The 13,698-nt window shown below is 38.5% G+C and overlaps 1 protein-coding gene across 2 annotated transcripts in view; it reads left to right on the top strand.

The window, feature by feature from the left end:
• Nucleotides 1–12,462, top strand: part of TMEM65 (transmembrane protein 65) — a 29,987-nt gene extending 17,525 nt beyond the window's left edge. For both annotated transcript variants that reach the window (XM_019289057.3, XM_039548918.1), the window contains 6 exons: nucleotides 1,962–2,006; nucleotides 4,076–4,143; nucleotides 4,911–4,965; nucleotides 6,156–6,198; nucleotides 6,848–6,953; nucleotides 8,475–12,462. In XM_019289057.3, coding sequence (XP_019144602.2) covers nucleotides 1,962–2,006; nucleotides 4,076–4,143; nucleotides 4,911–4,965; nucleotides 6,156–6,198; nucleotides 6,848–6,953; nucleotides 8,475–8,567 — 410 coding nt within the window. In that variant the 3' untranslated portion in view covers nucleotides 8,568–12,462. The remainder of the gene's footprint in view (nucleotides 1–1,961; nucleotides 2,007–4,075; nucleotides 4,144–4,910; nucleotides 4,966–6,155; nucleotides 6,199–6,847; nucleotides 6,954–8,474) is intronic.
• Nucleotides 12,463–13,698: the final 1,236 nt, after the last annotated feature.

The following is a 13,698-nucleotide window of genomic DNA, read 5'->3' as shown; positions in this document are numbered from 1 at the left end:
CACTGTAGCAGGGATGGTTTCAGTGGCAGTGCCAAAGGAAGCCTAGGAACCACAGTGGTTGGTGTGATGGCTTCCCATCAGAGCAGAAAGCCATGGAGGGCAGCACTCTGTGACCTCCTGTGCTTGTGTTCGGTTTTGGGTTTTTATTCTCTCCCTGGCATTCAGCAGGATGGAGCAGATGAGTTTAGGGAAGCTTCATCAGGAATGTGAGGGTGTTGACTTAGGTTGCTTGGCCACCCTCAGGGCATCTGTAGCTTTAGGAAACCGTGGCCTCAGCTACTCTCTTTGTTTCAAGGTGGTTCTGATTTTCCCCAGTGTTGTAAGAATTTACGGTCTCTGAGAAAAGCTGCCCAAAGAGCAGTACTGGTGTATATAGATCTTTCTTTGTCCATGCTTCTATAAAAGATTTGCTTAACCTGTGAGGACAGAAGGAGACCATATGAAAATGGGTCCCATCCTCAATCTCATCCTTCTTGAACACAAGCTGAAAATTTTGGTCTGGCGTTTTCTTGTTGTCAATACTCGAGGCTTCAGAAGATTGACTCTCACAGGGCTCCCCTCTATTTATCATGTTCCTCTTCCATGTTCCTCTGAGCTTTGAATCTGTGAATTTCTTGGCATTTTCTAGGGGAAAGCAAAATAATCTTTATTTCTGTAGTATTTGGGCTGTACTTGTCCCATTTGCATGGTAAGTACAACTGCTGTTTCTAGACCTTAGGTAGTGTTTACATCGGGCAGAGGGAAGAAGCACCTCTTCAGTAACTGCTATAGCTTGAAAGTTGTTAAAGACCTTCAATTAATGAAACTTTTTTGGAAGTCAGTGTCCTGGTTGGCTGAATACTGGTATTATGATCTCACTCTTTTCCTCAAAGCTACTTTAAGTGAGTATTTTAGTTTCTTCTTTACAATAGTATTGAATATAAGAGTGACTTGGATGCAAGAATACTCACTCTAGTCTCTACTGCTCAGATATGTGCTCAAATGAATCACAGTCTGTTTGCAGCATTGTCTTTCCATGTACTTGGCTTCCCCAAGTAAAATTTGAATACTTGAGTGTTGTAGGTTCTGCATTTTACCATTTTTAAGCTTCTTCTGTAGAAGTTACTTCAGCAGAAGTATGGAAGCAACTTGTCAGAATCTCAGGGTTCATAATATTGGAAAATATTGCGGGAATGACTTCTTTTGTTTTAAAAAGGAGGTCTTATTCTCAATATTGACACGAAAAAATACACAAAACAAGAGAAACCTAAAAAAGTAGGTAGGTTTCTTTCCCTTGCTGTTAAATGAGTAACTTGCTGCTGCATTCTGCACAGCATCTCTAGTCATGACTGCATTGATTTTGTGTACAGAAAGTACTCTGTCAGGTTCAGGAGTGATGTCCTGGTCCTTGCAGACTCTTAGTGATTTGAGGCCAGGATACCTGCAACATGCACCAAATGACCAAACTTAATCTGCTGTTACTGAAATCAGTGGTCTCTCTTTTCCTTTTATTCTTATAATGCTGTGAAAAGATGCCTTTTGTGAGAATATAAATGGTAGGGTTTTTTTTTTTTGTATACTCTCTATGGGGGAAAGAAGGTTGTCAGCTGCATGTTTATAGGACCTCTAAAAATTAATAGCATACAATTGTCTCTAGAAGATTTGATTTTTCTAATTTTAGTGTGTTTTTTTAATTTTCAAATGAAGATGGCTGTTGGACTGCTTCTGAAGTATGCTGTTACTTTGCATAATCACTTGTGCCAGTTTAAGCTTGTAATATTCTAAGATTTTTTGGCTTTAATACCATGTTTTCTTTTGTAAAAATAGTAAAAATGTAGGTGTGAAGTATTTTTCTTTCCAATTTGAAAGCTGTTAAATAACATAACTGCTTTTTTGCCTGCTAGTAATTTGGTAAAGACTTTATAGTAAACCAAATTTGTGATGAAGCAGCTAACTTTCTCATTTCATTTTGGCTTCTCTAGAGAAGTTGGAGGTTGCACCACCATCTCCAGGACAACTGAGACATGGTAAAAGAAGAATGTTGAATATGGTTCAGTATTTGTGGAGTCTCTCTTTGAATTGGTGTCATCTTTGTTGTACAAGTGCTTGTCTGTCCTCATCCCTGTTGTATGGAGTAAGAGAAAACCAAAGCAAGCACCAACACTCACCCTGCTGCCTTTGTTTCGTAACACCTCGGCTGGAGAATGTGCAGCACTTAGTGAAAGTAGGACAGAAAGCCCAAATGAGAGCATGCTGTTCAAAGCCAGCTGAAAGCACTGTTTTTCTAAGCCAAGCAGTGTTGATGCTTCAGTACCTTGTGGAGGTTTTGTGTTTTAAAAGGACTGAGAAGTGGTATAAAATTGCAGAGAAATTGGAATATTTATAATACCGTGATGATTCAAATTCTGATTTAGTTTCCGAATTAGTGTATTTTTGTGATTTTATACTCTCCAGTGGGCAATTTATTTAGGCAAACATTCTCCTTTTCTAAGTATCTACATTTATTCTCATTTGGGGGTTTTTTTCCTCCCTTTGTCCCTGGGGTTCTGTTTGCTCCATGAATTCCAAAATTCTGTCCTTTTCACTAAGAATTTGAGCTCCCTTTTTAGCTCCGGAGTTTGGTACACACATTTGAAAATACTGGGTATATCTGTGTGCTTTTTTTGTTATTTATATTTTGGTGGGTTTGTCTTGTGATAGCTTAAAAAAAAATTGAAAGTTTCATACATTTTGTGCTGTCTTTTACCTGTGCAGTTTGGAAGATAGGTGTATTCCCACAAAGTAGTTGCAACTGTCCATTCACATTCTAGTACCGAAACATGAAAGATCTTGAGTGTGGGTTTGGTTTTTTGTGTGGTCATGGATTCATACTGTCTGCAGGAAGGAAACCCAAAAGGTACTGGTACCAGTTTCTTTTCACATGATTGTGAGGGTCATGTACTCTTCTTTCTTCCCTCTTCGTAGGTTTGCATCTCTTTAAGTTTATAAAATGTAGGAATTATAGTCCAATCTGAAGTGGAAAAAACCCCCAAACTCCAACCAAATCCAAAATAAATATCTGCTGCATTATGAATGTTAAAGAAAATGAAAATTTTCAACTTTCAGCTGTGTTTTTGTCAAGTAGCATGTCCTCGAGCTGTGTTTAGTCTTACGAAGTGAGCGCCTTGAAACTCAGCTGGAGGCGACGCTGTGCAAATTCAATCCCACACCCATCAGAAGCTTACAAGCTAAAACCTGGGAGAGAAAATGAAGCAGGACAAAAAGGAATGATACAGTAGCACTGTACTCATTCTTAGAAATTAACCAGAGCAGCATGTTCCAAGCTTCTGCAATAGAAAATATTTTCAAAAAGGATTTAATGGGTTTCAGAAGTAAAAAAGAAGAAAATGCATGAAACAAAAGGTGGAACTTGGTTTCTTAAGCACTGTATTAAGGAGCAGCTACAAATCTAACTTGTTCTGAGGACAGTGCACAAACAAAATCAAGACACAAGTTTGGGTTGAATCAGTGAGATAATTAACAGTATATGACACACTAGTGAAAACTACCTTAGCATTTGCCAATTTGGCTGAAGGAGTGTTCACAAGAATTGTCTAGCTCCAGACAATGCTTTTAAAATACAAATTTTTAGGAATGTATGAAGAAGATGGAGCTCTTGCACAGAAGTAGTGAGAGACTTGCAGAGAAAGGGCCTTTATTTCAAGCAAGAGAAGCATGCGGGGAGTCTGGTGAGACAGTTTGGTGATCTTCAGTGATACTGCAACATCATTGGAAGGTCTCTAAATAATACCAGAGTTTGTGTAGCTTTAAATATTTCTCTTGTGAACTAGTAGGCTTCCATGTGAAATTGTATAACTATTTGCAGAGTAAATTGTTTAGCTGGTTCTTCACAAGCCATTAGTAACATTTCTCTGTAGCCAAGGGTTTTACCACACCTGCCAGCAACAAAAAGGTCACCAGCAGAATTAGTAGGAAATGAATTTTGTGTATGTTGCCTTTGTTTCTCTTAAAACCAGTATTAGACATTTCAGTTGTTCCTGTGCATGAGTGAACTCTCTTATAGTTATTTATTTTCTCTTTTACTTGTTTCTTTTAGTGTTCTTCCACAATGCATTACCTTTTGTAGGGTTTGGATTTTTGGATAACGCAATTATGATTGCTGCGGTAAGTTCATTGTTTAATTCCGTGATCGAGTCTGTAAGATTCAAGTGATTTTCAAGTGTTTTTCAAGAGAACAGAATAGACTGGCCTGTGAGGTCTAGTCTAGAAGGTCCCCCTGCTCAGGACTGTCTCAGGATCTCTAGTCTAACTCCCTGCCCAAAGCAGAACCAGCTGTAAGATGAGACCAAGTTGTTCCTGGTTTTATCCTGTGGGACTTGAGAAATCCAAGGGCAGCCTGTCTGAGCAACTTGTTCCAAGGCTCAGTTGTGCTCATGGTGGAACATGTTTTGCTTTATCCGACTGGAACACGTCTTGTTTTAGTTCATGCACATTGTCTCTCATCTTCGGACCACGTCGTGCTGTTTCATAGTGCAGTCCATGTGATTTTGTTTCTTCAGCTGAAAACATAAGGAGCTGTGATATTGTGTTTTATTTGTTTGCTCAGTATTTGTAGAAGTTTTCATTCAGTGCTGTACATTCAGCTAAGAATTGGAGTGGAGAAGGTAGTGTGCAGGGATAGAGGTTGCAGGTTTGTCCACCAGCTGCCTGCTTACAAGAGTATGAAATATTAAAAGAATTTCAGAAGTAGGCTCTTGCCTTAGGGGGAAATATATATGCCAGGAAGGTAGGATCTGTGTGATCCTAAATGTCCATTTATCCTTTCACTTTTAACATAGACAAGCAGTAAGCAATAATTCTGTCAGTTGTATCACTATAATTTATTTTAATTCCAGATCCCTCAAATAATGAGAAAACTGTTTATTTTTCAGGGTACCCAAATAGAATTGTCAATTGGAGTTGTCTTAGGAATTTCAACTATGGCAGGCAAGTATTAAAAATGCAGCACATTTAGACTAATACGGCACATTCCTATATTTTAGGCTGAAAGTAGCACACAGGGCTGGAAATGGCACTTCCTCAGTCTTGCAGCTGCCTTTCCTAATAAAGAAACAACCTCTGGGTGAAGCAAGGACATATTCCATTTCCAGAAATGGAATTTCAGTTCAAATAGCTTTTGAAATGCTTGTTGTTGGTTTCAACCTAATAATTCAAATCCTGGGTCAATTGGGAAAGTATATTTGCATTTCTGTAATGGAACTGCTCTAAATTCCCCAGGGCCCAGTATTGATGTTTGTGGATATATGTATTTGTACGTTGCTGTTTGCTTGCAGTGCTAAGTGGAGATCAGTGTTGGTGTCTTTCTACTGCAGTTCTTGGTGGCTCCTCTGCCTTGGTGAGATACCACAGGAAGGCCAAGCAGCCACCCTGCTCCTGCCCTGGGCCAAAACTGATAAGCTCTGCTTGACAGCTTTGGTGCCTCTGCAGTGTCAGAGGGTACAAAGCTGCTCATGGATCCACCAGCTGCAGGTGCAGCATTGCTCGAAAGCACATGGAGGGAGAGCTTAACTGAAAATGTTACAGCAGAGCGAGTTAAAGATTTGGGAATTTGCAGTCCTTGGTTCAATGTGAGAGAGTCACAGGCAAGCTTATCTCAGTAAGGCCTGCTGTGAAATCATGTATTTTGTGTGTAACTTCATTCACAGTATTTCTTCTTAAATTGACACAGTTCATGGATATGTTGACATTGTTTATCAAAGCTGCATATCTGAGTGACAGCTCCTTCTATTTCCAGTGCTCCTGTGCCTCTTCAGGCGCTGGAAGGCTTTGCTTGGTGTCCAGCATTAGCTGCATGGAGCTGGCAACCACGCACAGCTGTTCTTAACCTTGATCTCGAAACTTATGTTGATTTCCAGGTGTTAGTGTTGTCTTTTTGTATTTGTCAAGTTTTCTCCGTGTAAATTGAGAAAAATACTTGCACCTCCTATTTTAGTCTGCCACTGTTATTAAACTGTAATAAGGTCAGAATAAAAACATTATAATAAAAGGAACTTAGTTCCTTAGTCTTTAATTCTATATAAATTGATAATAAGCGAGGGTCACTGGGGGCTGGGAGCTGGTAGGTTTTGTTCGTAACTAGAATAATACCTTTTTCTCTTCCCTCTTCCTCCCTCCAGCTGCAGCTTTGGGAAACCTTGTTTCAGATTTAGCTGGACTGGGGTATGTATGAACTTCTAGTAGGAATATTAAGTGCATTCATTGAGATGCAAAGTGAGAAAATAATTTTTTTGGTAACATAATACAGCTCTGCCTAATATACGTTCTCAGATTGTTATCCCCACATCTGAAGAGATTTTCTTTCTCCTCAGCTAAAACAATATCTTGGCAATGTCTTCAGGTCTAGGCACACCTATTTCTGATAAAAAGAGATACAGCTTATTTTAGTTTATAAAGGAAATTTTTGCATAGCTGCAGAAAGTAAAGCTGTTTGTTATGCCTGTTTTTCCCACTTTGCCTCTGTTTTGTTTTCTGCAAATTACAAGGCTTACCACTAACTAGTCTGTGTGTGACCTTTCCTCCAGTAAAGGTTACTTAAAAAGCTCTGCAAAAATGCATTAACATTCGTCCCAGTTGTGCTGTACTGCATAAAGTTTTTCTGGAAATACTGTATATTAAATCAGTGAGATAATTAACTTACATTGGAAAATGTGACCTTTGGAAGTCTAAACTCTGCCATAGTTTTCTTTCAATCACTTTATCGGTATGCTGAAGGAAAAGCTCTTGATTTTAAGTTCAAGTATTTCAAAACCCTCACTAGACGATACTGTGAGATTCAAAATAGTTTGTTCTTGTCTTGTGGTTCTTCCAGTCTTGCAGGTTATGTAGAAGCTTTGGCTTCACGACTGGGTTTGTCAATCCCTGACCTGACGCCCAAACAAGCTGACATGTGGCAGACGCGTCTCAGTGCACACTTGGTGAGTATCCTGTGGGCGGCACTGCTGGCATGGAGGGTTTTCTGTTTAAACTAGCTGATAAATGCTTTTTGTCACTTTTTCTATTTATTCCTTAATGACCACCAACATCGTGCCTGTTCCCCAGAAGATCTAGTCATGATCCCATGTCAGGGAGAATCATGAGACTGGATTTTTTTGGGCTTGAGTGGTTTTTTGTATGTAGCAAGCCCCAAGTAACTAGTGGCGTGGATAGTCTCTGCAGTAACTTTGTGTATGCTGTGCAGATACCTGGGTTGAGCTCTGGCTATGGTGACAGTTTACTTGGAAGTTGTGACTCCTTAGTAGTTTACTCCTATACATTCTTTGTCAAGTGCATGCTATTTATATACCTGTGCTGGTATGTAGTAATTTCTAATATTCTATAATTAGCTTGGATATGAAATTAGCTTTACTCTGGCCAAACTTTTAGCATTTGCGTAGTAATCACTGCCTGCGTTTATGGTTACAGGATACTCATCTTGCAGATTCATTTTCATTTCTTGTGATTACTTACTTGACATTTAAACATTTGAAGTGGTCCCACTTCAACACTGAGAGCAATGATTAAAGAAATAGATTATCAGAAACTGAGTAAAGAAACAGATACTTATTTCACTTTGTCAGAATGAGCCTTCACTGGGAAAAATACTTTCGCAGATTTAAGGGAAGAGAAATAGCACTTACTGAGGAAAAGCTGTGGGAGAAAGTTAGGTTTAGCAGTGATAGATCAAAGCACTGAGCAGTGAAGGGTTGGCATATTGCCCTATGGTCTGTCCGTTCTAAGAGTCTTCTCAGTAAAAGCTAAGCCTGTGGAAAAACCCTTTCATTGCACTCAGTTTGTTCACATCCTTTTTCTGTGAAGACTTCTGTGCACCTTTGCCTGTATGGTAGCATTTTTTCTTTTTTACCTGCTGTCTCAAGTGTTTCAGCACTATCCACCTACTGCTGGTGATGTGGTTTGGAGGCTGCTTGTCTTTATTTCCTCTCCTCTTGACTTATACATTCAGGTCAACTCTGAAATGTTTTTCAATTTTTATTGGTTTTGCCTTGTGCCTTTGAAAGCCATCATGTTTGCAAGGAGCCACTCATTTCTGACTTCTATGATTTGCAGCAGATACAAGCAAATACATTTATAATTGAACCTAAAATGTGTGTAGGTGTTGTTCAGTGGTTTGTTGTTTTGTTTTTTTTTCCTTTCCTGTCTTCCTGGCCATTTTGCTAATCCTTTGAGTGTCTGTTTTCTCTCTTGCCACTTGTGCAGCTCTTCATGAGCATTGCTCTCCTCTTTCTTCAGAATTGTCTTTTATCACAGCAAACACTGTTTCTAACCTTGTCATATCTGTCTCTCTCATAGACTGTGTTTCTAGTCTGCATGCTAAGAAAAAATACGACTCCTAACTGAAAACTAGAACGAGGGGTGTGTGTTCCTGGTTGTGGTGGTACATGGGAAATGAGTAACAACTGATCATTGAAAACCTAAATTTTTTTCCCCCCTTTCTTTAGGGTAAAGCTATTGGAGTGACCATTGGCTGCATTTTAGGAATGTTTCCTTTGTTGTTCTTTGGCGAGGAGGAAGAAAAACTGGAAGAAAAATAATAATCTTTTTACAAGACATATACAAATGTAAACTACTGTACCTCAATTATTCAATTATGCTGTCAATATTTAGGAATTAACAGACAGTAAAAAATGTATAGACTTGGGAACAAAACCTTCAGCATGTCATTTTATGGAAACACTAATTTATTGTGGCCTTGTTGTGTTCAGTACTTCTTTTTATAAGATACCATCTAGGTTTTTATTTAATTGTAAATTTTTAAAGTGTTTTCACTTATGGCAAGATGTTTACCACTTTCCCCTTTGAACTTATTCTTTAATGGATTATTACTTCAATAATCCACCATGGATGACAGTATCACTCTTGAGTTGCATATTGGTTGCTTAACAGTTGTAATTGCATGACAGATATATATCACTGGTGTTCATCAGGTCCTTCAGTGCAGATTATTAAGAAGGTCAGTGATGAATAATTTGAAGTCCCTCATTTTGCAAGGTGACTGGTTGCCCCTCACCAGCCATCATTTTGCACTGCCTTAGATTAGATATTTCAGTGAACTTTGACAGTATAGTTTCATTTTTTTCACAATTCTGACTTAAGTGTCTCTGAATTGTCTTCTGAGATGATCATGTTGATGTTTTGACAAGGTAAGTGTTTCCAGTGTAGGCTCTCCACCAAGTCCACTTTAAAAGTAGTGTTTTAACACCTTCTGTCTTTGCATATTCATGCCTCTTTTTTCCTTTCTAAACAGTGTTTTGAGAATTCAGTTGAAATATCCTTAAATTTGTCTTCCTGTATTTTGAGTGTGGTATTGAAGAATTCAAAATGACTGTTTCAAAACCACAAACAAATTTTTTAATTGTTCTGCTTAAAATAAGGTGTGAATAGTTGATTGGGATGAGGCCAGGGAGTAGTTCAGGGTATGAATGAGTGCTAGTGTTGCAAGTTTGTAATGAGTGGTTCAGTTGAAATGATAAGCGTACCATCAGTCTGGATTAGAGGACCTGGTTTGATGATAATACCTTTGTATTTAAGATTAAGCCTTTGCTACTTTTTTTTGTGTGAGACAATTAGTAAAAAAAACCAAGCAAGAAAAATATGAGAATTGAGGCCTTTTTACTTTGCTGACTTTTATTTTTGCAGTCTTACTTGATGTATTATAGACCTGACAGTGCAGTATCATGTAACTGCTTTTTTATATGGTTATGAATAAAATGATGACAGGTATTGAATATTCATAATATTTCAAGATCTGACTTGCAAATAGCATAATGCTAAACTTCTAATTTTCCCTTAGAGAAGGGTTCTTACTTGTTTGAATACTATTCGGAAAAGCCACTAAAAAGTGGCACAGCCAGGGCACTTTGAAAGTTTTATTGCTGAAATTGCTAGCACTTCACAAACCTAGAAAGAAATGTTAAAAAAAAAAAAAATTAAGTCCCCTGATGATTTTTATTTGCTCTAGGAAAAGTCTTACTGTAACATGTGTGTTTTACAAAGCTCATTACTTATCTCATTGTCATAAATCTGACTTCTGTGTTCTGATTTCTAGAAGCCCTTCAACAGCAATACTGAAACTTTGACTTTAATGAAGGTGATACTGTTGTATCTGTTTCTTGAAAAGCAGATTTGGGAAGCTTAGACTGAGGAGTTCTAGTAGTATGTGCTGTACTTGGCACATTAAACCTTAAAAATCTGGACCAAGCTATAAAACTAAATGAAAGTTCAGCCAAGTATCAAATACAAATGCAGGGGAGTTTCTGCTTGCACTTCAAAGATGGAAGCTTTATTGAAATAAAATTAAATAAAATAACAACAATAACAAAAAACCCCACAACTCTAACAAAAAAAAAAAAACCCAAAAAAAACCCCAAGCCACAAAAACAATCCAGAAAACCAATTATGCACTCTTTCCCCAACACACTGCTGCTGGTTTACAGTACTTCTGTGTTCAGAGGTTTTTTTACTCATCCACACATTTGTCTTGCTTTAAACTTTTAACTGTTCTGCCTCTGCATGCACTTTTGTTTCTATACAAAGCTGTATGTATTTCCCATGTTTTTCTTAAACTGAAGTACAAGTCAAAGCAATTTTGCATAGCTTCTTTTGTAGCTGTTTTTATAATGATTTCAACACTGTTTACCACTATGATACTGGCATTGTAATTGGAATCTTCCAGCAGTCGCCAAATCTCTGTTCTTTGGCATTGTACCATTGGAACACTGTTTTCATCACTCTTTTACAGCTCATGAGAACAACTGGAAGGTTGTGCCAGCTGTCACAGTACTGATTGTTTATGATGGCAATAGGAAAGACTGTGTACTATTGTTAAATAGCTTGTGCATGTAAATTGAGTACCTTTTGTTGCTGTATGTCAAACTATTGTACTGCAACCAGTGCTTTTATTGAGAATCAATGAACTAAAATGTCTTGAAAGAAGTTAATCATGTGTCGTCTTGTTAAAATGTTTAGCTGACCACAAAAATGTGGAGGGCAAGTGACACATGGTAAGAAATCTTGGGTATTTCAGTCTGATACCATAATGAAGAAGGTGACTTCTGGGGTCTTAATATTTGACAAAGGTGAAGGATAGCTTGTGATTTGAGAGGATTAGTGGTGCTAATCCAGTGCTGCTGGAGGCTGAGAGAAGGTGCTTATTGGGGTCAAGCGGCCCCCCTGAGAACCATGGGGTAGTTTCTTTGGCTACAGGATCCACACTTGAGTGGACATGGCACTGCTTCGTGTGGAAGGGAAGATTTGTGCCTGATCGGTGCCCTGTCTCTCCACAAGGAGAGTGGGTTTTTGTGGGGTGTATGGATGAAAGTAATCCCTGATGCTCTGATCACAGTTTCTAAAAACTTAAATGAGAAGACAGAGTCCCTTTTATTTTCTGGTATCTTCTCCCTCCTTGATACAAGGAAAACCAAAACACTGCAGGCTTGTTCAGAGACTTCAGTATTGCTCTATTTTTGTGTTCTATCAGTTTGTCCTGTGTTAACAGGAATTTTTTTTTTTTGCATTGAAGGACTGGTAGACTCAAAATTGTTTTTGAAATACTGTCTCCTGTTGTCACTTAAATTATAAATGTATTTTTGACTGTATGTTACCTCTAGTAACAAAGAACATGCATCTGATAATAGGGTTACCCAAATCCTCTTGCCAGTATTTTCTCATGCATGTACTTTTACATAAATTATTTGAATTCAGACAACATATTTTGTATTGTCTTTAATTAAATTGTTGAACTTTCTGTAAACTTTTGTACTACAGCAAAGCTGTTCTGTGTTTCTTTATTAGACCAGATGCTGGAGGGGAAATGTTAATAATATCCTGTGGGTATTCAGCCTCAGTTATACAAAACAGGAATTTATTATAGTTAAGTTATATGCAAGTGGTCCTTTGTCACTGTCATAGGAAATACCACCATGGAGTGGTACTTCTGTCTCTTCATGCTTGGAAGAGAGCAATTTAAATAATTAAAATATTTGCATGGTAAACTGGTGGTGTTTGTGATTAATATTAATCAGAAGTTCACTTGCACTTGAACTTTTGGAATTAACTGAGGTTTTTTGTATGTAAGCTAAACCTTTTTGAACTTTCCTGGACTTTGGAGATCTTCAGTTATTTTTTTTTACTCATTGGTCAGTCCCTTTTGTGGATGTCTGTGCAAGAAGAAGTGCTGTGAGTAGAACATCTGTACTGTAAGGATGGTCTCATTTAATTTTGAGAATCTGTACAGGTTGGCTGTTATTTTACTCTATTCTGGTTGCATTGTGTACTTGAACTCTTCATTAATGCTGTTCAGAGACTCTGTCACACTTCTACCCAAGATTTCCCTCTTCTTGGTCTGATGTTTTACATGGTCGCGTGACAAGCTGACAGAGCAGCAGTTTATAAATGGAAGGCTTTAATAAAGGAGGAATTATCACCCTGCTCTGAGAGTCCTATGCCTCTGGAATTTTTCAGTCTAAAATATTAAGAAAATAGCTAGAGCTCTCATAACACAAATTGACACATGCTGGAATATTGGAAGATTCCAAAGAGCTGATGAGGTTTCCTTCCCCCAGACTGGCTTCTCTGCATATTTCAGCTATTGAATCGTAGAAGGAACCATTAAAGGAAAAATGATAGAAAAGGACAGGGGTCCTTGAACAGGAAGAGGAGAATGTTTACAGGTGATTTACCTTTGCAATACAAGTGTCAGGCTACCAAAGGCCACACCAAAAGCCAGTTGGATATTAAAGGGAACAACTTATTTTGGTGAAGTTTCAGGTAAGCTTTGATGCAGATCTGTGAGTGATTTTTTTCTCTGCATGGTTTCCCCTGTTAGTTACTTGCCCCCTTTTGTGTAGGAACACTGAAGGGTAACATTTTCCCTCTACACACTTTGTTCCCTGAGAGCCCCACAACCTGTAAGGAATGTCAGGACTGGGGATGGGTCTGCAACCAGAGCCATTGTTTGTAGGAAAACATCCCAAGAAGAGCCCATGCTGTGATAGGCAGTTTCATCTTCATTTGTAGTCCTCATTTGCCTTGTAAAGGCAGGCAGACAGTGGAATAGTTTCTCTGGGAAAAGAAATGTTTTTCTTGGATTGTATTCATTTATGGCAAGGGTTATTGTGCTGACATGCTGAGGAACAGGGCAGTCCTTCATGTGGATATTGAAAAAATAAGAGGTTCCTCTTGACCTCCATTGGAATCCTGAACGTCTCCTCTCCTTACCTCTGCACTAGATGAATGGCCTGGCTGTATGTTTTGGCAGATTATAAAGCCCTGGGAAAGCCAAAATGCAGTTACATGTCATTTTTCTACAGGTCACTAAGATGACATGTGAGGGGTTTAGGTACTTGTGAACTCAGTCACATGTGGATATCCTTGAGGCTTTAAGGCTCAGTTTTCGTGTTTGGGAGATTCTTGAAATGGGATTTCCCTGCCTAAATGTAGACTTTCCATGTTGCGACTGGGCCACTCCGTCTGTGTTACACACCTCATGACCCCTTTGTGTATGGCAGAACCAGTCCTGTAGGGTGTATTTTGTCTGATATAGATGTTGCAGTTGAGGGTGGGATTGCTTATGTGCTGCTGGCAGGAGGGTACTGGCTTACAGCCTCTGCACCAAAAATACAGTGCTGATGTTAATTTTTACAGTCTTCTAATATTCTTTAAGCC

This window comes from Corvus cornix, chromosome 2 (genome assembly GCF_000738735.6).
Source record: "Corvus cornix cornix isolate S_Up_H32 chromosome 2, ASM73873v5, whole genome shotgun sequence".
Taxonomy (NCBI): domain Eukaryota; kingdom Metazoa; phylum Chordata; class Aves; order Passeriformes; family Corvidae; genus Corvus; species Corvus cornix.
Note: the sequence above shows the minus strand (reverse complement) of the source record. Positions and strands in the feature narration are given on the sequence as shown.